The 21,586-nt window shown below is 45.9% G+C and overlaps 1 protein-coding gene across 8 annotated transcripts in view; it reads left to right on the top strand.

The window, feature by feature from the left end:
* The window catches only part of gria3b (glutamate receptor, ionotropic, AMPA 3b), a 472,928-nt gene that overhangs the window by 213,503 nt on the left and 237,839 nt on the right, over positions 1–21,586 (top strand). For all 8 annotated transcript variants that reach the window (XR_013577363.1, XM_078547470.1, XM_078547466.1 and 5 more), the window contains exons 4-5: positions 7,599–7,786; positions 19,285–19,338. Coding sequence is in view for 7 of the 8 variants with exons in the window: in XM_078547470.1 (XP_078403596.1) it covers positions 7,599–7,786; positions 19,285–19,338 (242 nt within the window). In the remaining variant the exon portion in view is untranslated. The remainder of the gene's footprint in view (positions 1–7,598; positions 7,787–19,284; positions 19,339–21,586) is intronic.

The raw sequence follows: 21,586 nt of genomic DNA, 5'->3' as shown, positions 1-21,586 counted from the left end.
TCTCTGGGCCCTGGAAGACGTCAGGGAACTGAGACCTACTAAGAGTGTGGAAGTCGTGGACACCCCCTGGGAACCGTGCGCGGACCTGAAGGATGTGTTTGTGATGGTCGCACACCAGCTGAACATTCAGTGAGTGGAAGCCCTTGCGACTTAGTTGACTGCTTGTTGCCAGGGAGGTCTGAGCACCAAGTGAGTGCAGTTGATGGCACCCTGCACCTGTGGGATATCTGATATCTGGTAAAATGTCAGCGCTCTTGCTTCCTGGCTTTCCTGGTCCCAGACAAAATGCATAAAGTTGTGTGCCTTCGTGAATATGGCATCCATGACCTCATGGATGCATTTGTGCATGGAGGCTTGCGATATCCCACAGAGGTCACTTGTGGAGCCCTGAAAGGAGCCACAGGCATAAAAATTGAGCGCTGTGGTTACAGTCATGGACACTGGCAGTGGATGCCCTCCATGAACTCATGGAACCAAATCCTACAGCAAATGGCAGATGTGACCGACCAGTTCCCTGGACATGCACTGTCTTTGGCTACACTGGTTCTCAGTCATCTACAGGAATGACAAGTGCTGTCTATAGACTCTGGGTCTAGCTAGGTGCCGATCAGCAATGGCTCATTGTGGCTCTTCAGTGGTGTGTGCATAAGCCCCAGCTGCTCCTCCTCCTTGAGAGTGCTGCTCCTCCCTCTGTCCAGCCAGGCGCCTCTGTTGCTCTCTTCTCCTTCATCTCCGCTCTCTGTAAGCCATGAACTAGGTCACCAAGCTCCATGCTCCTGATGTTGTACTCTTCCTGCAGGATGAAAGAAGAGACATGTGGGTTAGCTAGGGTGTACTAAGAACCTCTCTTGGTTAAGTCTGAAGGCCCCTTAAAGCATATCAAAAAGTACAGCCCACCACTTGAATGGCCAGAGTTTAGTGCGCTGCATGGCTGCTTGAAACCCCACCCACCTCCACCCCACACCACCGGATCAATTGGCGGCAGCTTTGCCCATTGGACTGCAGGCTGTGCTGTCAGCTCAGGCACAGACATTCTCCTAACCCACGCTGCAAGGCTGTACTGTCAGTTTCAACCATGAGGGAGACTGGTCCAAACCTGAATGATGATGACATTGCAAGGGGCTGTGAGCACCTCCACCAGTGACTGCTGCATGGCCAACTTTCACAAAGGGATTGTACAACTTGCCCAGTCATCCAGTTGTTCTGCAGCCCCCTAAAATGCTCATTAGTTTGTAGTCTGTGTCCAAGGGATGAAAAGCTCTGGAGTATTTGGTGACAATTTCATGCCTCTGCATTGCTTGAGTAGGCAGATAAGCTAGAGGCCCAACTCCAAGCATGTCAACATGGCTGCACCTGAACTGCCTCAGCTGCAGAGGAATATTCACTTTATGCAAGGTTTCCCTAATGCATGGCCGCTTCCTTCCCCCCACATGCTTGTGTGCTACCATCAACTGCAGCACAGCCCTTGCTCAGCTCCCAACTCACCCCAACCACAGTGCAGCCCTTGCCCCCTCAACTGCAATTAAGCCGTCCCCGATGTCGTGAAACCAATTTTTGGCCTTCCCGCCATATTGTCGCTCATGCCCACCAAGATGCCCAACGTCACCAGGCACGGAATATTCCGCTCTAAGATTATGGATGAGAATCCTTATTCAGTTCTGCTGAAGGATCCTCCCAGAAATGTTAGCCTACTTTTCTCTCTCAGATACAAACAGACCTGCTGTTATATTTCCTGTCCCTCCTGTTGTAATGTATTTATTGCAATTTTGCTCTTGGAGGAAATTCCAAGCATTTTCGTGTCAGGTGTGGAACGTATTCAGTTGTAATACTGTGCTCCTGCTGCCGGTGAACCTCAATCCACAGTTTTGGAATTAAATACCCCCACTCCCATCAGTGAGCCATCATTAGTGCCAGTCATTTTTGTTTAACAATATAACTGGCTGAGCTATATGTCACATTGAAAAATAAACATGGATCAATAATGTTTAAATGGCTATGCAATCTATGTCAGTCTTTTGGATCATCAATCTCACAGCTAACGCGTTGCTGATATTGACACCCCAGTATTATTGTGACCTTTCGATTCTTTACATTCTCTATCCTATGACCTGTCAGACACAGACTACAGGAAACAGTGTCAAGTTCAGGGTAGGGTTTGTTCTGTGACTCATAGCCAGCATTCATTTCACTTTGGTGACCTTTAACTGGCAATAATAGAGAAAGAGGATCTTCAGTTCTTCTGAAAGTCTCCAGAGGGGGAATGACAATACTCTGACACAGTGTGACACCTAAACCCGTAAGCTCTTTTCTTTGCAATAATTCAGAGAATGCTTTCTTTATACTACATAAATGAATCACTAATGGCTGATATAAAGGGAGAGTAACCATTTCTCTTAGTTTTCTGTTTTTCTACTTGCAAGAAAGAAATAATAAGGCTGGACAAAGATTAATGCTACACTGCTGAGTTTTATTATACTGTTTTTTAAATGATCCATTTACTCTTCCAACCAGCTAGAGTTTTATTCCATTGGGCCAAGACTCCAGCTGTGTATTTAAACAGCAATCCAGGTGATTAAGAAAAAGCTATTTCATTCCTTGTAAATGGTCCAAATTTGTCTACTAAGTCAGACCAAGCCACCCCCTGCTTTCTGCCAGTGTATTTGTGTTACTGTTGTGAATACTGCTCGAATACTAAAGCAGGGAATTAATATCTAGTCAGTGCATATTTTAATCCAACAGTTATCAACAGTAGTGAAAAGTGCACAATGCTTTAACTAAATGATTTTACCAACAAGCAAGAGGAGAATCTGGAACCTAGACTTCAGACCATTATACAAAGCCTACACACTAAGTATCAGGTTGACTCAAGAAGTTGTAAATTCAAGGCCCATAATTTGTATTAACAGGTAAAGTGTTAAGTGACGCCACCCTTTTGCGCCATCCGCTATTTTTCTGCGGTGGGATGGATGTTAAAAATTCTGTAGGATTATTTAGAAGAACAAGGAATTCTCTAGGCACAAAAGCAAAATATTGAGGATGCTGGAAATCTGAAATAAAAACAAAAAATGCTGGAAATACTCAGCAGGTCAAGCAACAGCTGTGGAGAGAAACAGAGTTAACACTTCAGGTCAAGATGAACAGATGAAAGGTCATCTCGACTGAAACATTAATTCTCCAGGTGCCCAGGCCAACATTTCTCTCAAAAAACAGATTAACTGGTTATCTCATTCTTGCTTGTGGTCTCTCGTGACATGCAAAATGGTTGTCACATGTGACTACAGAACAGCAATAATTGATATAAAAATGACAACATTTCAAACAGGATTCTCTCCCTTCAAATTGGTCCAATATATCCATTATTTGCTCTTTCTGCCCACTCAGTAGGGCAAGTTCACCAATTCCACACTTCCAGTTGTGCTTCAATGGAGTGAGAGTTCCACAGCATAGCCCTAAATTTCTAGCCCCTGTTCCCCTTGATCACAACTCTCTCCTTAGAGTGAAGGAGTAATGAATATTGCCCCAGTGCCTGTAGGATTTCCCCACCTGTTCCACGTGTGCAATACTCATCATCTCTGTTCTGTGTCTCATATACTCTCCACGATAGTTCCTCCACAAGCCCAAATAGTGCCCAAAAATGAGTCCAAAACAGGGAAAAGATTAGTGCCAACTTGCTTCTCCCATTCTCCTGGATAACGCTGCAACACGTCATCTGTGTCTTTTATAGTAGCTGCACCTGACTGCGTCTGTACAATGCAGCAAGGTCTATTGCATGCAAAGGAATATCTAATGGCTTTCTAGGCAGATTTCCACTAACAGTGCTGGATGCAGATCAGGAAACTTTATTAAAACACTGGGCGCTATGATTCCAGATGTGGTGTTTATTTCCCAGATATCTTAGGAGACCTTTTGAGTAAAAATAATCTTGCAGCTTCGGCTGATGAATACTATTAGCCTTTTACACTTTGTTGTGGAGACTGAATTTAATACACTGCCTGCCCTTTTGCAGCATGGCTGTTTGGAGGCAGCCGTATGAAAACAATAGTAAGCTCAATTGCTAACCGCTGAAGCTATTAGCCTGACTCTCTCCTGAGCTACTAAGAGGTGTTACCCGATCAGAGAACAAGAAAATCTCTCCCACTGCCTGTACAGCCACTCCAACACAGCTGGGGCAGAATTTTACGTCCTGTTGACGGGCGTGCGCCTGACCCGATTGGGAGTAAAATAGTGCGCGATGACGTTGGGTGAGCATCCCGGGATCACCTCACACTCGCGCAATATTTCGGTCAACGGCTGCGCGCGAGAGTTGGCAGCGCGCCCGCCGACAATTAAGAGGCCTATTAAAGCCATTAAACTAGCAATTTGATTTGTATTTTTCACTGCCCGTCCAGCCTCACGGTTGGCGGGCAGGCGAATGGGCCAGGTGGCTTTTGCCTGTTTTAGGAAATCTCATCCGTGGGTGGGATGAGGTTTCCAGCAGTAATTTTTTTTTTAATTAAAGTTTTTAAACATCATTTTTAACGTGTCCCTGCTCATGTGACTGAGTCACTTGTGGGTTTCCCTTATTCCTAAAATCTTTATTTTTTCATTGTAAGATTCTTCAGCTCCCTGAGGCAGCTCTGTGCCTTCAGGGAGCTTTCAGTGCACCCTCCTCTGCACACACGCAGACTTCAGCGCTCACGTTCCTCCCGTCCCCACCCCGGCAACGCTGAGCTTCTCAGCACGTGTTTCACGCTGACTGGCTGTTAATTAGCCAGGAGGTGTGAAATCGGGGTCGGGGACCGATCGTGGGCGGTGGTCCGTCTTGCAGCTGCTCCTGGGCCCGCCCACTGTGCCCACCCGATGAAGGGAAAATCCTGGAATAAAAAGAAAAGTCTCTGAATCAAATCAAAATCCTTCTCTTTATTCCTGTGCCATGATCCTTCGTACCCACACATGGTTTCTGTGTTATTCCACTTGTTGGAGTCCTGGCTAATATTTATCCCTCAACCAGAAAAACTAAAACAGATTATCTAGTCATCATCACATTGCTGTTTGTGGGCGCTTGCTGTATGCATGTTGGCGGCTGCATTTCCTGTATCACAGCAGTGGTTACATTCAAAAATATTTCATCAGCTGTAAAGTGCTTTGGAATGTCCTGAAACCTTGGAAGATACAACATAAATACAAATCTGTCTTTCTTTCCTTTGGCTGCTTGGCGCCATGCTACTGCCCTTTACCAGTTCCCTCTGAAGCAAACTACAGGAGGCATGAACTCCTGCTTGGCATTGCTGCTCCCACCATCTCAGCCATGACATTACAGCACCATGCCATTCACAGGCGATGGAAGCTTTAAAAATTCTTTCAAGTTATCAACAGTCACAGATTGCAACTCTTTTGAGTACAATCACAGTTCTTGGTTTCCGGGAAACTCTTTCGAGTTACCAACAGTCACAGATTGCAACTTCGTTCGAGTACAATCACAGTTCTTGGTTTTCCGGGAGTGGGACGTGAACCCACAACCTTCTGATTCAAAGGCGAGGGTGCTATGGACTGAGCCACAGCTGACACCTCTTAATGGAAGCTTTAAATGAGCATGATGATGTTTGCCATGCAAATCACTACTTCCAACTTCTTACTCTTTAAAAGCTGTCCATATGAAAATCCTGCTCTCTTTAATCTAAAGATTCTGGATGGAGTAAATCGAGAGCAGCTGATTCCAATGACTGAAGTGTCAATAACCAGAGAGTCCAAACTTAAGATGATTTTTCTCTTATTCTTTCAAGGGATGTGGGCGTCACTGGCAAGGGCAGCATTTATTGCCCATCCCTAATCAGTCTTTGGAAGGAGGCGGTGAGCTGTCATCTTGAACTGCTGCAGTCTATGTGAGAAAAGAAGGGCTTTGAGCAGCGGCCTTTCACCTGGTTGTGGCTGGAGCTCTTCACTGTAACTGATCAAAGCCTTTCCAGCTTGTCAGTTTCACTGAAGTAGCTCTCCCCGCCTGTCTCAGTGACCCTGGTGAGTTGCTGACAGGTCCAGAACTGAAAGTTGAAACAGGTCTTTTATCTGCTTGACCGGATCCAACGGGTTTTCCTAATCTCCTCAGAACCCAGCCAGCTGAAATCCTAAAGGAGGGAAGAATTGAATGGGGATCCCGATCTGGCATAACTTTTTAGAGATTTAACTGTCGCATGCACCCAAACCTGCCTCCCCTTGCCTGGGAAGATTCCACCCCACCTCTCTGTAAAGAGATGATTGGTGTAGACATCCACTTATTAAATTTGTAGATGGAGATTGGGGACCTATGTCTGCAGTGGGATGGAATGGCAAAGGAACTGAGGGAATGTTGAATTTGATCTATGAATTCAATTCCAGCTGTATTATTAATTTTATAATAACATTGCTGTGTGCAGTTGGCAATTATCATTAATTTATTGCTGTTAGATTGCAGTTTTGGCTGTCTATACTCTGTTTTATAATTATCACATGTATACTAATATTGTTTTGATATAGTTATACTTACATTTATTATTGCTGGGAACTGTCTGCATTATAATAGCATGAATTATTGTTATTATTGGTACATGTGTGTGTCTTAAGAATCAGAAAATGGGAGAGGTAGAGTTATGCTTTAATAAAGAATGTTAAGAGATTGTACATGCCATTATTTTCCTTCAGAGAGCTATTAACTTTAAAACAGTCTCAATAACTCAGTAGAACAGTATGAAAATGCACTTTGTTCATTGCAACCCAGATAGTTTTTTTTTCAATGTTATAATTACTGGCCAGAATCCTCCACCAAATACTAAATCAAGTCTTATATTAGTAGGATAAATGCTGCCTGTCAGTCAATTTCATTTCTATGTAGTGTCACAACATTATTATTTATTTTAGAAAAGTTGAGCTGTACCAGCTCCTGGCTTTATATAGCTATTGCAGCACAGGATGTCAGTTTACCTGTCATAAAACCAACAGTCCTCCTAAGTGACACAAACTGAAAATACAGGCTACTGTCGGGTGGAGCAGAGGTAGAGCTCACTCAGTGAGGATTTTTTTTCCACGAGGATTTATAACATAAAATAATGGTCACAATGTTGAGAGACCCTCTGAACAAGGACAATTGGAAGATACTTACATTTAAGAGTTGTAGGCATGGCCAGTTTTGTAGTTGGTAATTTGTTCAGGCTGAGGGATATGATGGACAGACATAAAAGATCGAGGAGACTTGGGTATGAAGTAGTAATTAATGCAACTTACTTATGCCCAATTTTCTGCAATCTGTTAAGCATGTAATTGGTTTTCGCCTAGATGATGCATATCTCTGGGCTCAAATCTAGTGGAAAGTCCAAGCTTTGCTCTTCATTACATAGTTCTCTTTATGACTGGCAAGAGCTTTGGGTCAGTGGTGTGTAGCACAAATCTGAAATAAGGCTCTCCTACAAAAGCAGAGCATTTGGCATTACAAACAAGATGTTCTGCCAGATTGGTTTCCTCAGCGCCTGCTTGCACAATAGAAACAAATGGAAAGTATTGCAGCTGCCAAATAATAATCCCTCAAAAATCCATTTTCAGAAATAATTTAGCACTTCCTTCTTAAATTTGTGCTTCTTTTCCTTTGTCAGGATATTCCATCCTTCAGGTAATCATGGAAGCTGCCGTTCAGAATAACTGGCAAGTTACAGCAAAATCAGTTGGAAGCATCACTGATGTGATAGAATACAGGAGAATCTTCGAGGAAATGGATAAAAGACAAGAAAGAAGATATTTAATAGACTGTGAACTAAACAGACTGAATGCTATTTTGGATCAGGTAACTGCTATTTGTGTAATATCTTCTTTAACAAAAAATAAATAAATGATTACTTTGTATTCACTGTAGCAGCACTTTGATCCTGTTAAACCTAGTGATGGTAATGCAATAGCATGCCTTTCTGTTCTGATGCAAAGCCACATCCATCCTCACAACCCCAGCGGACTACCTACTGATAATGTCCAATTTACTCAGCTAGAATCCTGTAATCCTGCTTCCTTTGAGTTCCTGCTCCATATACACATTATAAGAGGATCACTCTAATAGCATTAGTGTTGGTGGTGCTGGTTGTGGAAGATTGTGAGCTCAGTTGAAGAATATGGTTTTGAAGGTCAACTCACAAGGTTTATAGCCATGGTCATAATGTGTTACTTCACCTACTTTCCTCCTGCTTTTCACTGCAGCTGTTAAAGTAGAAATAAGTCTCTCTGTACACAGGCTAGTGTGAACCCACTACACCACTTGGATTGGTTACTTCTATTCCTTAATTGATAAGATCTGATTAGACGGTTCGCTCTTCAGTAAGTAGAAAAGCAGCATAAGTGCACTGAGGCTTTACAAAAAAGTGAGTCAAAAGGGAAGCGTTGTAATTGTGCAGCAAACTCACAGTGAGAACATTGCTTAGAGGCAATCTGGTTTATGAGGTTGCTTTTAAAATTTGGGGCAGTATCAGTACCCAGACTTTTGTTTCTGATGTAATTAAAATCCCTTCATGGTGCCGATATCAAAATATAGCACAACAATTGCATCAAAAAGAATCTTTCGATGCCATACCTATTATTGATCTTACCCAAAGCTATGAAACTCTAAATCTTTCCTCTTGAATATATTTGATGCAGTGCTCCTCCATGTTGAACGCCACTTGGAGGAAGCACTGAGGGTGGCAAGGGCGCAGAATGTACGCTGGGTGGGGGACGTCACTGTGCATCACCAAGAGTGGCTCGGTAGCACCATTACTGGCCGATTCCTACAGGACATAGCTGCTAGATGGGTCTGCAGCTGGTGAGGGAACCAACAAGAGGGAAAAATATACTTGACCTCATCCTCACCTACCTGCCTCTGATGCATCTGTCCGTGACAGTATCGGTGGGAGTGACCACTGAACAATCGTAGTGGAGGCGAAGTCCTGCCTTCACATTGAGGATACCCTCCAGCATGTTGTGTGGCACTAAAACCGTGCTAAATGGAGTAGATTTCAAACAGATCTAGCAACTCAAGACTGGCCATCCATGAGGCACTGTGGGCCATCAGCAGCAGCAGAATTGTACTCAAACACAACCTATAACCTCATGGCCCAGCATATCCCTCACTTTACGATTACCATCAAGCCAGGGGATCAACGCTGGTTCAATGAAGAGTGCAGGAGGGCATGCCAGGAACAGCACCAGACATACCTAAAAATGAGGTGTCAACCTGGTGAAGCTACAACACAGGACTACTTGTGTGCCAAACACATAAGCAGCAAGTAATAGACAGAGCTAAGTGTTCCCACAACCAACGGATCAGATCTAAGCTCTGCAGTCCTGCCACATCCAGTCTAGAATGGTGGTGAACAATTAACTCACTGGAGGAGGAGGTTCCATAAATATCCACATCCCCAATGATGGAGGAGCCAAGGACACCAGTGCAGAAGATAAGGCTGAAGCATTTGCTACAATCTTCAGCCAGAAATGCTGAGCGGATGGTCCATCTCAGCCTTCTCTGGAGGTCCCCAGCATCACAGATGCCAGTCTTCAGCCAGTTCGATTCACTCCATGTGATATCAAGAAATGTCTGAAGGCACTGGTTAGTGCAAGGGCTATGGGCCCTGACAATGCTCCAGCAATAGCAAGACTTGTGCTCCAGAACTTGCTGCACCCCTAGCCAAGCTGTTCCAGAACAGCTACAACACTGGCATCTACCCAGCAATGTGGAAAATTGCCCAGGTATGTCGTGTACACAAAAAGCAGGACAAATCCAACCTGGCCAATTACCACCCCATCCGTCTACTCTTGATCATCAGTGAAGTAATGGAGGGGGTCATCAACAGTGCTATTAAGCTGCACTTACTTGGTAATAACCTGCTGTTTGATGCCCAGCTTGGGTTCCACCAGGACCACTCAGCACCTGACCTCATTACAGCCTTGGTTCAAACATGGACAAAAGAGCTAAACCCCGAGGTGAGGTGAGACTAACTGCCCTTGACATCAAGGCAGCATTTGACTGAGTGTGTCATCAAGGAGCCCTGGCAAAACTGGAGTCAATGGGAATCAGGGGGAAAACTCTCCACTGGTTGGAGTCATTCCTAGCACAAAGGAAGATGGTTGTGGTTGTTGGAGGTCAGTCATCTCAGCTCCAGAGTGTCACTGCTGGAGTTCCTCAGGGTAGCATCCTCAGCCCAACCATCTTAGGCTGCTTCATCAATGACCTTCCTTCTATCATAATGTCAAAAGTGGGGATGTTTGCTGATGATTGCACAATGTTCAGCACCATTTGCGACTCCTCAGATACTGAAGCAGTCCATGTCCAAATGCAGCAAGACCTGGGCAATATCCAGACTTGGGCTGACAAGTGGAAAGTAACATTTACGCCACAAAAGTGCCAGACAATGACCATGTCCAACAAGAGAGAATCCAACCATTGTTCCCTGATGTTCAATGGCATTACCAACACTGAATCCCCAACTCTCAACATCCTGAGGGTTACCATTGACCAGAAACTGAACCGGACTAGCCATATAAATACCGTGGCTACAAAAGCAGATCCATAGCTAGGAATCCTGCGACGGGTAACTCACCACCTGACTCCCCAAAGCCTGTCCACCATCTACAAGGCACAAGTCAAGAATGTGATGGAATATTCCCCACTTGCCTAGGTGAGTGCAGCTACCAAACACTCAAGAAGCTTGACACCGTCCAGAACAAAGAAGCCCACTTGATTGGTACCACAACCACAACATTCATTCCCTCCACCATCGACACGCAGTAACAGCAGTGCGTACCATCTACAAGATGCACTGCAGGGACTCACCAAGGCTCCTTAGACCGGACCTTCCAAACCCACAACCACCACCATCTGGAAGGACAAGGACAGCAGATAGGTGGGAACACCACCGCCTGGAAGTTCCCCTCCAAGTCACTCACCATCCTGACTTGGAAATATATCGCCGTTCCTTCACTGTCACTGGGTCAAAATCCTGGAACTCCCTTCCTAACAGCTCTGTGGGTGTACCTACAACATAGGGACTGCAGCGGTTCAAGAAGGGAGCTCACCGCCACCTTCTCATGGCCAGCTAGGGGCGGGCAATAAATGCTGGCCCAGCCAGTGAAGCCCATATCCCGTGAATGAATAAAAAAAATGTTTTTTAATGTCGAGCTACGTTCATGAGAAATTGCATTCTTAGAATGTCAAAGAATTTTTTCAATGTGTCCAAAAAATGGTTTAAGTTACGCTACTAATGACACTTAAAAATCAGCTGAGCAAAAAGCATGATTAATAGATGATCTTTGAATCTGTCAGACTATTGATGCTGAATGTTAAGGAAAGTTACATTACACAATCGGCACAGGAAAAGGTTTAGGAAAAGGGTTGTTACATGTAAAAAGGTTGCTGCTACTAGATCAAGAGATGGGAAGAAAGAACAAGAGAATGGGTGGATATAATATTAGAAGCTGATAGAATCTAATGCTTGGAAGCTAAGGGGCATACCAGTTGTCAGCTAGTAGGATAAAAAGGCACGTAGAGTAAAATAGAGAGAGACACAAAGAGATGGTAAAAACAGGGTAACTTTCTACATCTCTGATTACACAGCCCGAGACAGAACCTTTAAGACATCGGAAGCATTGAAAATCTGCACTAATTCTTATAAATTTTGGAGATTTGTTTCCATAGATGCCATATTTTTGTAACTCAAATTCCCACTGTCCATTCCTGCTTTCCTATCATGTGATTTTATTTTAAAGTGAGAAAATCAAGCATTTGGAGGGGGAGGCACAAGCAAGTCGCTTTTTCCCGGCTGGTGTTCAGTGCGGTGCCAGGGCAAGGGTTCCAGTGCGGGCGAAGATGGAGGGGGCCGGGGCAAGGCAGCACAGACTGAAGGAAGTGCACAAGCACATGCTGAGGATGGGGGGGGTGGGGAGGGCAGGGATGATTGAAGTGGCCACACGTTTGGAAAAGCTTGTCAAAGGCTAAGTACAGGGCAGCAGCAAATTTGGAAAAAAAAAAAAGCAGGAGTTAAGGTAAATGAGGAATTAATCTAATGCATTGTTTGGAGAGTTCTCAAGCATAACGGAACGCCTATACAGGGCAGAATCATCTGGCCCCTTTGGCAGCGGACACCATGGCGGGAGTGAGCAGACAATATGGCGAGAAGGCCAAATATCTGTTTCACACCATCTTGCAACCAGTTTGCGATCGTCCGATCCACCCGTCAATGGCAGGCCGTGTTTCCTGCCGCCACTCCTCAGGAACCTAATTTCAATACTTTAGGTGCTCATTATAAGCCCTGCTCGCCGGAATCACCCCCCCACGTCAAATTTACCGCCTATGGCGGTGTGACTTCGGAACGGCGCGCTTCATGACTACCCTTAAAAGGCGTGCACCTGGCAAACTGAACTTCGAGAGGAACTTTGAGGTGAATGCACACAACCTTGCACAGCGCTCGTGAGCATCGCCCGTGGGACATGGAGGAAGAGGCATTTGGAGGGGGAGGCACAAGCAACTCGCTTTTTCCCGGCTGGTTTTCAGTGCGGTGCCAGGGTAAGGGTTCCAGTGCGGGCAAAGACGGAGGGGGCCGGGGCAAGGCAGCACAGACTGAAGAAAGTGCACAAGCACATGCTGGGGATGGGTGGGGAGGCGGGGAGGGCAGGGATGAGTGAAGTGGCCACACATTTGGAAAAGCTTGTCAAAAATGAGCATTCATTTGTTCAGCTGCAGCTCCATTAACATGCTTGGAGTCGGGCCTCTGAAGCTTTTCTGCCCACTCAAGCAATGCAAAAGCATGAAAGTGCCACCCTTGGGTGCAGACTGCAAGGTAATTACCATTTTAGGGGGCAGCAGAACAATTGGCCAACTGGGCAAATTGTAGAATCCCCTTGCGAAAGGCGGCCATGGCGCTGTCACTGGTGGAGATGTTCATAGCCCTTTGCAATGTCTTTATTAAGGTTTGGACCAGTATCCATTATGGTTCAAGCTAACAGTACAGCTTTGCACTGTGGGTTAGGGGAATGTCTGTGCCTGAGCTGAGAGCACAGCATGCAGTCCATTGGCCGAAGCTGCCGCCAATCAGTCAAGTGGAGTGACGCGGAGGTGGTTGGGGTTTGAGACAGCCATGATGCACGTTACATTACACACTGGCCATCTAAGTGGTGGCTAGCACACTCCTGTGTGCGTGAAGGGGCCTTCAGATTTAACCAAGAGAGGTTCTTCGGACACATGTGCTAACCCACGCATCACTCTCTTTGATCCTGCAGGAGGAGAACATGAGGACCATGGAGCCTAGTGATTTAGCGATTTGCCTCATGGTTTACAGGGAGCAGAGAAGGAGAAGAAGAAGAGTGTGACAGAGGCGTCTGGCTCAGCAAAGGGAGGAGCACCTCCATCAAGTCGAAGGGGCGGCAGGGCCTGCTTCACACGCACCTGAAAGACTTAGCGGTCGATTTGTCTAGGGAAGAGTGTGTGGAAAGCCTGGATCATGCTGAGATCAAAAAAGAGGAGGTGTTAGGCGTCTTGAAGAATATTAAGGTAGATAAGTCCCCAGGGCCAGATGGGATCTACCCCAGAATACTGAGGGACGCAAGGGAGGAGATTGCTGGGGCCTTGACAGAAATCTTTGTATCCTCACTGGCTACGGGTGAGGTCCCAGAGGACTAGAGAATGGCCAATGTTGTTTCATTGTTTAAGAAGGGTAGCAGGGTTAATCGAGGAAATTACAGGCCAGTGAGCCTTACGTCAGTGGTAGGGAAATTATTTGAGAAGATTCTTCATGACAGGATTTACTACCATTTGGAAGCAAATGGGCATATTTGTGAGAGGCACCATGGTTTTGTGAAGGGGAGGTCGTGTCTCACTAACTTGATCGAGTTTTTCAAGGAAATAACAAAGTTGATCAACGATGGAAGGGCAGTGGATGTTATCTACATGGATTTCAGTAAGGCCTTTGACAAGGTCCCTCATGACAGAGTGGTACAGAAGGTAAAGTCACACGGGATCAGAGGTGAGCTGGCAAGATGGATACGGAATTGGCTTGGTCATAGAAGACAGAGGGTAGCAGTGGAAGGGTGTTTTTCTGAATGGAGAGCTGTGACTAGTGGTGTTCCTTAGGGATCAGTGCTGGGACCTTTGCTGTTTGTAGTATACGTAAATGATTTGGAGGAAAATGTAACTGGGCTAATTAGTAAATTTGCAGACGACACTAAGGTTGGAAGAGTTGCAGATAGTGAAGAGGATTGTCAAAGGATACAACGGGATATAGATCGGTTGGAGACTTGGGCGGAGAAATGGCAGATGGAGTTTAATCCAGACAAATGCAAAGTAATGCATTTTGGAAGGTCTAATACAGGTAGGAATTGTAGAGCAAATGGCAGAACCCTTAAGTGCATCGACAGGCAGAGGGATCTGGGTGTACAGGTCCACAGATCACTGAAAGTGGCAATGCAGGTGGATAAGGTAGTCAGGAAGGTATATGGCATGCTTGCCTTCATCGGCAGGAGTATTGAGTATAAAAGCTGGGAAGTCATGCTGTAGCTGTATAGAACCTTGGTTAGGCCACACTTGGAATATTGCGTGCAATTCTGGTCGCCACATTACCAGAAGGATAAGGAGGCATTGGAGAGGGTGCAGAAGAGGTTTACCAGGATGCTGCCTGGTCTGGAGATTATTAGCTATGAGGAGAGGTTGGAAAAACTTGGATTGTTCTCACTAGAGCGACGGAGATTGAGGGGCGACTTGATTGAAATTAACAAAATTATGAGTGGCATGGACAGAGTAGATAGTCAGAAACTTTTTCCCAGGGTGGAAGAGTCAATTACCAGGGGACATAGATTTAAGGTGAGAGGAGAAAACTTTAGAGGAGATGTGCGGGGCAAGTTTTTACACAGAGGGTAGTGAGTGTCTGGAATTTGCTGCCAGAGGAGGTGGTGGAAGCAGGTACGATAGTGGTGTTTAAGAGGCAGCTTGACAAATACATGAATAGGATGGGAATGGAGGGATAAGGACCCCGGAAGTGCAAAATGTTTTGGTTTGACAGGCAATATGATCGGCGCAGGCTTGGAGGGCCGAAGGGCCTGTTCCTGTGCTGTACTTTTCTTTGTTCCTGAAGGTCCACAGAGCGCTGTTGCTCGGAGGCACTTCACTAGACCCAAGGTCTTCAGATGCCGCCTGTCATTCCTGCAGAGGTCCTCGAAGGCAAGTATGCTGGTGATGGGCCATTGCACTGGCCAGACGAGGCAGGCATGCTCGGGAAGCCCTCATAACCACAAGATTCATGGAGGATGATGACAAGATGCAGTGAGGACAGTCCTGACATCCTCACCTTGCATCTGTGAACGTTTGACTCCTGTGTGGCTGATGGCAGCGCACATACCTTCAGTGCTCAGGCTCATGTCATGGAGACGCAGCGGAGATCCTAACAGTCACTAGATTCCAGGAGGATAATGATGACATGCAGTGAGGAGACTCCATAGATCTTCACATTGCCTCTGTGAATTTCTGACTCCTGTCTGGCTGAGGGCAGCTCGCTTGTGCTCTGTGATCAGGGTCATAACATGGAGACACAGCTGTGAAGTTTTAAATGCACCTGAGCCTGCACTTGTCCCCTTCGGGAGCACAACACCACTGGACACACAAGCTGAAGAGATGGGGGGCAGCCCCACTTCAAAGCTGCTGAGAGCAGCCAGAGAGAATGATGGAACTCTGCGATGTCCACCCATGACGTTCTGGCAGCAATGACAAGCACCATTGAGGTGCAGGCATCACTAATGTGTCCACTGAGAGTAAAGCCAGACCATCACTTTGGTCTGAAGGTTACACATTGCACAGGGAAGAGGCCCTGGACTGGAACACCTGCTTTTATATTTGCAGCAATCAAGGTTTCACATTTGAGTGACATGAACACTGCTCATCATAACATGGAGCCATAGGCAAGGAGACATTCTTGGGAGTTTATTTACAATAGTGAACATTAAGTACAAGTGATTAACACTCATGCCCACGCTGTGCAGCTACATCTTCTGAACCTTCCTAATCCTGCCATTACTCTTGGTGTTCCCCTAACATCCACAGTGGGGATGGAGGCAGCCTGCTGATTGCTACACCCTGTCTGTGATGACCTTGGCGGGCGTTCTCTTGGGGGTTGAGACCTGGAGGACTCCAACCTGTTTTGGGTGTCCTGCTGTGAGCCAGTTGCACCCTCCACAGCCTCTGGTGCTTGAGCTGGGGGGGTTTCAGGAAGAGGGAATTTGGATCGGCTGGACATTCTCAGAGTTAACTGGGTGGATGGCCCCGGGATGCTGAGCTGCTGGTCCTCTTCCCTATGGGTGCCCGACAGCCCCTGGTTGACTCCTTGAGGAGAAGAGGAAGCTGGAGTGAGATCAAGCTACCCCACACCCCTATCGCGTTGACACTGGGGAGGCCAACCATGGCGTCAATGATGGAGTTCAGCCCATGCAGCAGTGCAGGACCGATGTCCTGGACCAAGGTCTCTGTGGCGACCACCATCCTGCCTGTGTTGACCTCGATGCATCAGCATGCCGGCGCTATCACCTCGGACTGAAGGAGGATGGACTCCTCCATTATCCCTGGCAATCTGAGGAATGTACCAGACATCCCTTCCTTATGTTCCCGTGATTATCTTTGCAGCTCCACCACCTGATCGAGGACCGAGTCCAGCGGCTTATCATCTGACATGGATTCAGCAGATGCCTTGCCTCCAGGAGTCGTCCTAGTGCTGGCAGCCAAGGATGTTCCTGCCGTCACCTGCTGTGGAACAGATTGTGTGGTGTGCTCACCAGATTGTGATCCCAAGGCTACTCTACCTCTAGGTCCCACCGAGGTGTGTGTCGCTGCATTGGTGGAGGGTGTGGGTGAGCAACATGACTGGTCTTCGACAGTGCTGCCCTCAGGGTCCTAATCCGAGCTGCTCTCGGCGCTGGGGTCAGGATCACAGTTGCCTGAGGGCTACTTGTCAGAGGTGCCTCGGAGAGAAAGTGGAGTTTCTTAGTGCTTGGCAGCCTCATTGAACACAGAACTGTGGACTCAGAACAGCATTGAGAGAGGGATCATGGGTTCCTGATTCTCATCGTTGCCATAGGAATGGTCAACGTCCTCCCCGGCCAGCTCCAGCGCACGACTCTCAAATGGGGTGAGGGCCTTGATTTCCGGTACTCCACCCCACCCCGGTATGGGACCTCTCTCAGTGATTGTGCCCGATCTTGCCCTGCATAAAGACAGATGAAAAGAATGTGAGCAAAGCACATGCCAGTCCAAATAAGAAGAATGCCAGGCATGTATGTGTGCTGAGTGGATCCATGGACGGGATGATGAGGAGATCTCCAGAGGAGATGAAGTCAGATGAAGATGTGAGGGTGTGTGTGAGAGAGTGATGATGTCCTTTGATCTGGCAGTGAGTGAGATGGGCTCGTGAGTGGGTGAATTGAGATTGAAATGGTCGACTTACCCTGGAAGCACGGATGAGATCATTCATCTGTTTTCTGCACTGGATGACCGACCTCTTGTGTACAGCATTGGCACTGACCACCTCTGCCACTGCCTCCCAAGCCAAAGTGGCGAGACTGATGGGCCTCCTCCAGCAAGGAGCAAGGTAGAGGACATCACGGTGGGCCTCCACAGAATCCAGAAGGTGTCCCAGGGATGCGTCACTGAATCAGGGGGCTGCAATTTTCCTGACTTTTGGGGCCATGTCTTCAGCAGAGCAGTCCCAGGCTGCAAGCATTGAGAAGTGTGAGCACGGCTGCATTTTAAATATGGCGCCAGGCATGAGGAAACGACAAGGTAACGGCATAGTGGGCCAATCAGAGGCTACCGCCAGCAATCCAGCGTGTTTCACGTGACTGCATAATTTTTGAGGCAGGAAGGGGACAAAATAGTGTGAAAACCCGTCATTTTGGCCAATGGATAAAACGTCTTTTTTCACACCCGCTACTGCACTCAGTGGAAATCTGGGACGATTTCGCCCACAGTTTCACACAAGAGATTATTAGCAAAAATGAAAGTGCATAGAATTGGAAATAACTTTGTGCAATGGTTACTAATTGGTTGTAAGGTAAGAGACAGAGGCTAAGGATAAAGGACCTGTGTTCTGATTGGTAGAAGGTGACAAGTAGTGTTGTCCAGGGATCTGTACTAAGTCCTCAGCTTTTCATTACATTGAATTAATGATGTGGATCAAGGAATTGAAGGATGGAATGTAGTCTAGCATGCTGGAACCCAGAGGCCTGATGTCAGCTTGAAATTGGTCCTCGGGCCTCATTAGAATTTTATGCCTGTTGTGCATTTTTAGGCAGATCATGCATTGAGTGTGCTAAATATTGGGCCACTTGTCTTACCAACAGCTGCCCAGTGGGAGGTCCCGGGAGGAGGTTGGAGAGGAAAACAAGATGGTGGGGTAACTGTGACAACTGGGAGCACTCCTGCTCCTCGTGGCTCCACAGAAAAGATTTTTAAAAGGAAATTTTAACAACATGGACCTTTAATTGGCGGTCACAAGGGCCTTTAAATTCTGAACAGAACAGTCCAGGTACCTATTCCATTTGGCATACAATAACTTATAGAGGCAGAGTCCTTCAACATGCATTTGGCCACTCATTAACATATATAAGGGACCTTACACCTGTTGAAGTTGCCTGCCTGGGATACCCAAAAAATGGGTCTTATGAATTTAGCAGTGGGTCAAATGCCTGGGTAGATTGCTTGTAGTCCATCCCACTGCTAAATCTGTGTGCATTGTGCCCTTTTTACCTCCAAAGCTGTATATCCAAGTTTGTAGATGGTACTAAGGTAAGAAACAAAGTAGTGGTGATGGAAGCAAGGAATTATAAAGGGACATAGAGTGAGCAAAACTATGGCAACTGAAGCTTGATGTTGGTAGTGTGAGGTCATCAACTTTGAATCAGAATATTATCTTAATTATGCAAGGCAAGAAATTGAGGAGCAAAAGGTTGTAAATGCAAATGTACACAAATCACTAAAAACGAGTGCATTTGTCAAAAAGTAATGTAAAAATCTAATGGATTGTTGACTTTTCTATGAAGGGGGATTTAATGTTATGCATCATTTGTTATGAACCTTGGTCAGGTCTCATCTAAAGTACCGCATTAGATTTTTGTGGACTTAATCTCGGGAAAGAAATATTGGCCTTGGAAGACCTTGTACAACTCTGATTCACCAGAATGATAACCCTGTCTCTCACATTTATAGTGCGATTGAATTTTCACTCTGAGTAGACTTACAGTGCAGATTTGTTCAAACAGTTTCACAGGTTATTCTTTTCTTTTGTGACACAGGCAGTAAATGTTGGCAAAAATATCCGAGGTTACCACTACATGTTGGCTACTCTGGTAAGTGCTTTCTTTGTGGTTGATTGAATGATACGTGTATGGCAAGACAGAACCATAGGATAGCTAAGTGGTACATGAGTTAGAAATTGATCTTTTACCTCTTGAGTTCACATCCAACCCAGGTTAATGGATGGCTGACTTGGAGGATCCAAGTGAAGTTAATTTTGGAATTCTGAATTCAGTGCCAAACAATTATTGTCAACAAAGAACAAAGAAAAGTACAGCACAGGAACATGCCCTTCGGCCCTCTAAGCCTGCGCCGATCATATTGCCTGTCAACTAAAACATTTTGCACTTCTGGGGTCCGTATCCCTCTATTCCCATCCTATTCATGTATTTGTCAAGCTGTCTCTTAAACACCACTATCGTACCTGCTTCCACCACCTCCTCTGGCAGCAAATTCCAGACACTCACTACCCTCTGCGTAAAAAAACTTGCCCCGCACATCTCCTCTATAGTTTTCTCCTCTCACCTTAAATCTATGTCCCTTAGTAATTGACTCTTCCACCCTGGGAAAAAGCTTCTGACTATCTACTCTGTCCATGCCACTCATAATTTTGTAAACTTCTATCAAGTTGCCCCTTAATCTCCGTTGCTCAAGTGAGAACAGATCCCACAGCACCTAACTGACATTAACTGTCAAGCAAAGAGGTAAGTTGTGTAAGATATGGTAAATGTTACATTAGTATAGTGGAGGGTCTGCTTCTGAAATTCATAAGTGGGCACATTGTCAGAGTCAGAGAAGAGAAGAGAGAACTTTACTCTGCACCAAACCATGTAATACCTTACAAAAGTGAAATACTGTGGACACTGGATTTTTTCCCCCTGTATTCTTTCATGGGATGTGGGCATCACTGGCAAGGCCTGCATTTGTTGTCCATCCCTAATTGCCCTTAAACTGAGTAGCTTGTTAGGCCATTTCCGAGGGCAGTTAGGACATTGCTGTGGGCCTGGAGTCACGTGTAGGCCAGACAGCAGATTTCCTTCCCTAAAGGACATTAGTGAACCAGATGGGTTTTTACAACAATCAATTATGGTTTCATGGTCCCCATTACTGAAACTAGCGTTCACTTCCACCAGCTACCATAGTGGGATTTGAACCCGTGGCCCCAGAGGATTAGCCTGGGTCTCTGGATTAATAGCCTAGAGACATCACCACTACACCACCATCACCCCCCAAGAAATCAGAATTAAGAACGGAAAATGCCAGAAAGACTCAGCAGACCTGGCAGGACCTGTGGAGAGAGAAACAGAGTTGACATTTTAAATCAATGACCTTTCATCATAACTAAGAAAAGTTAGAGATGTAAAAAGTGTCAATGTGAAAAAAGAAAGAAAGGGAATGTTTGTTAAAGATGTAAGACAGGGGAGATTAAATGACAAAAATTGCTGGTGGTGCAAAGCCAAAGAATTTGGTAAAGAAACAAACGATGTGTATAGAGAAGGTATAAATGGCAGAATGATGAACAGCTGTCATCCAAAAACAAGAACAAAAGAAATACAAGAGTAAAAACAAATGTAGCAAAGGAAAAGAAGGCGAAAATGGGGACAGAGGGTGATGGCCTGAAATTGTTGACCTCAAATGTTGAGTCCAGATGGCTGTAAAATGCCTAATCAAAGGATGAGGTTTTGTTCCTTGAGTTTACGTTGAGCTTCATTGGAAAAGTGCAGGAGACCAAGAAAATACAGGTTAGCATGAGAGTAAGGTTGAAAATTATAATGACAGGTGACCAGAAGCTCCAGGTCACATTTGTGGAATGAACAGAGGTGTTCTGTAAAGCGACCACCCAATCTGCATTTGGTCTTCCCAAGATGACTAGTGAATACAGTATACTAAATTGAAAGGAGTACACGTAAAGCACTGTTTCACCTGGAAGGAGTGATTGGGATCTTGAACAGCGAAGAGAGAGGTGAAAGGGCAGTTGTTACATCCCTTGTACTTGCATGGAAAAATGCCACAGAAAGTGAAGGTGGTATTGGGGGTGATTGAGGAGCGGACCATGATGTCAGGGAGGGAACAGTCCCTTCGGAATGCTGAAAGGGGAGGGGAAGATACTTTTGGTGGTGGCATCATGCAGGAGATGGCGGAAATGGCAGAGTATGATCCACTGAACACAAAAGGGTGGAAGGTGAGGACAAAGGGACACTATCGTGGTTCTGGGGTGGAGGGTAAGGGCTGAGAGCAGAAGTCCAGGAAATGGGACAGGCACGGTCAGCCCCTCGGCCTGCTCCACCATTCAATAAGATC

The sequence above is a fragment of the Cetorhinus maximus genome, chromosome 8, assembly GCF_964194155.1.
Source record: "Cetorhinus maximus chromosome 8, sCetMax3.hap1.1, whole genome shotgun sequence".
Classification (NCBI taxonomy): Eukaryota; Metazoa; Chordata; class Chondrichthyes; order Lamniformes; family Cetorhinidae; genus Cetorhinus; species Cetorhinus maximus.
The sequence above is the reverse complement of the archived record's forward strand: the minus strand, read 5'-3'. Positions and strand labels throughout refer to the sequence as shown.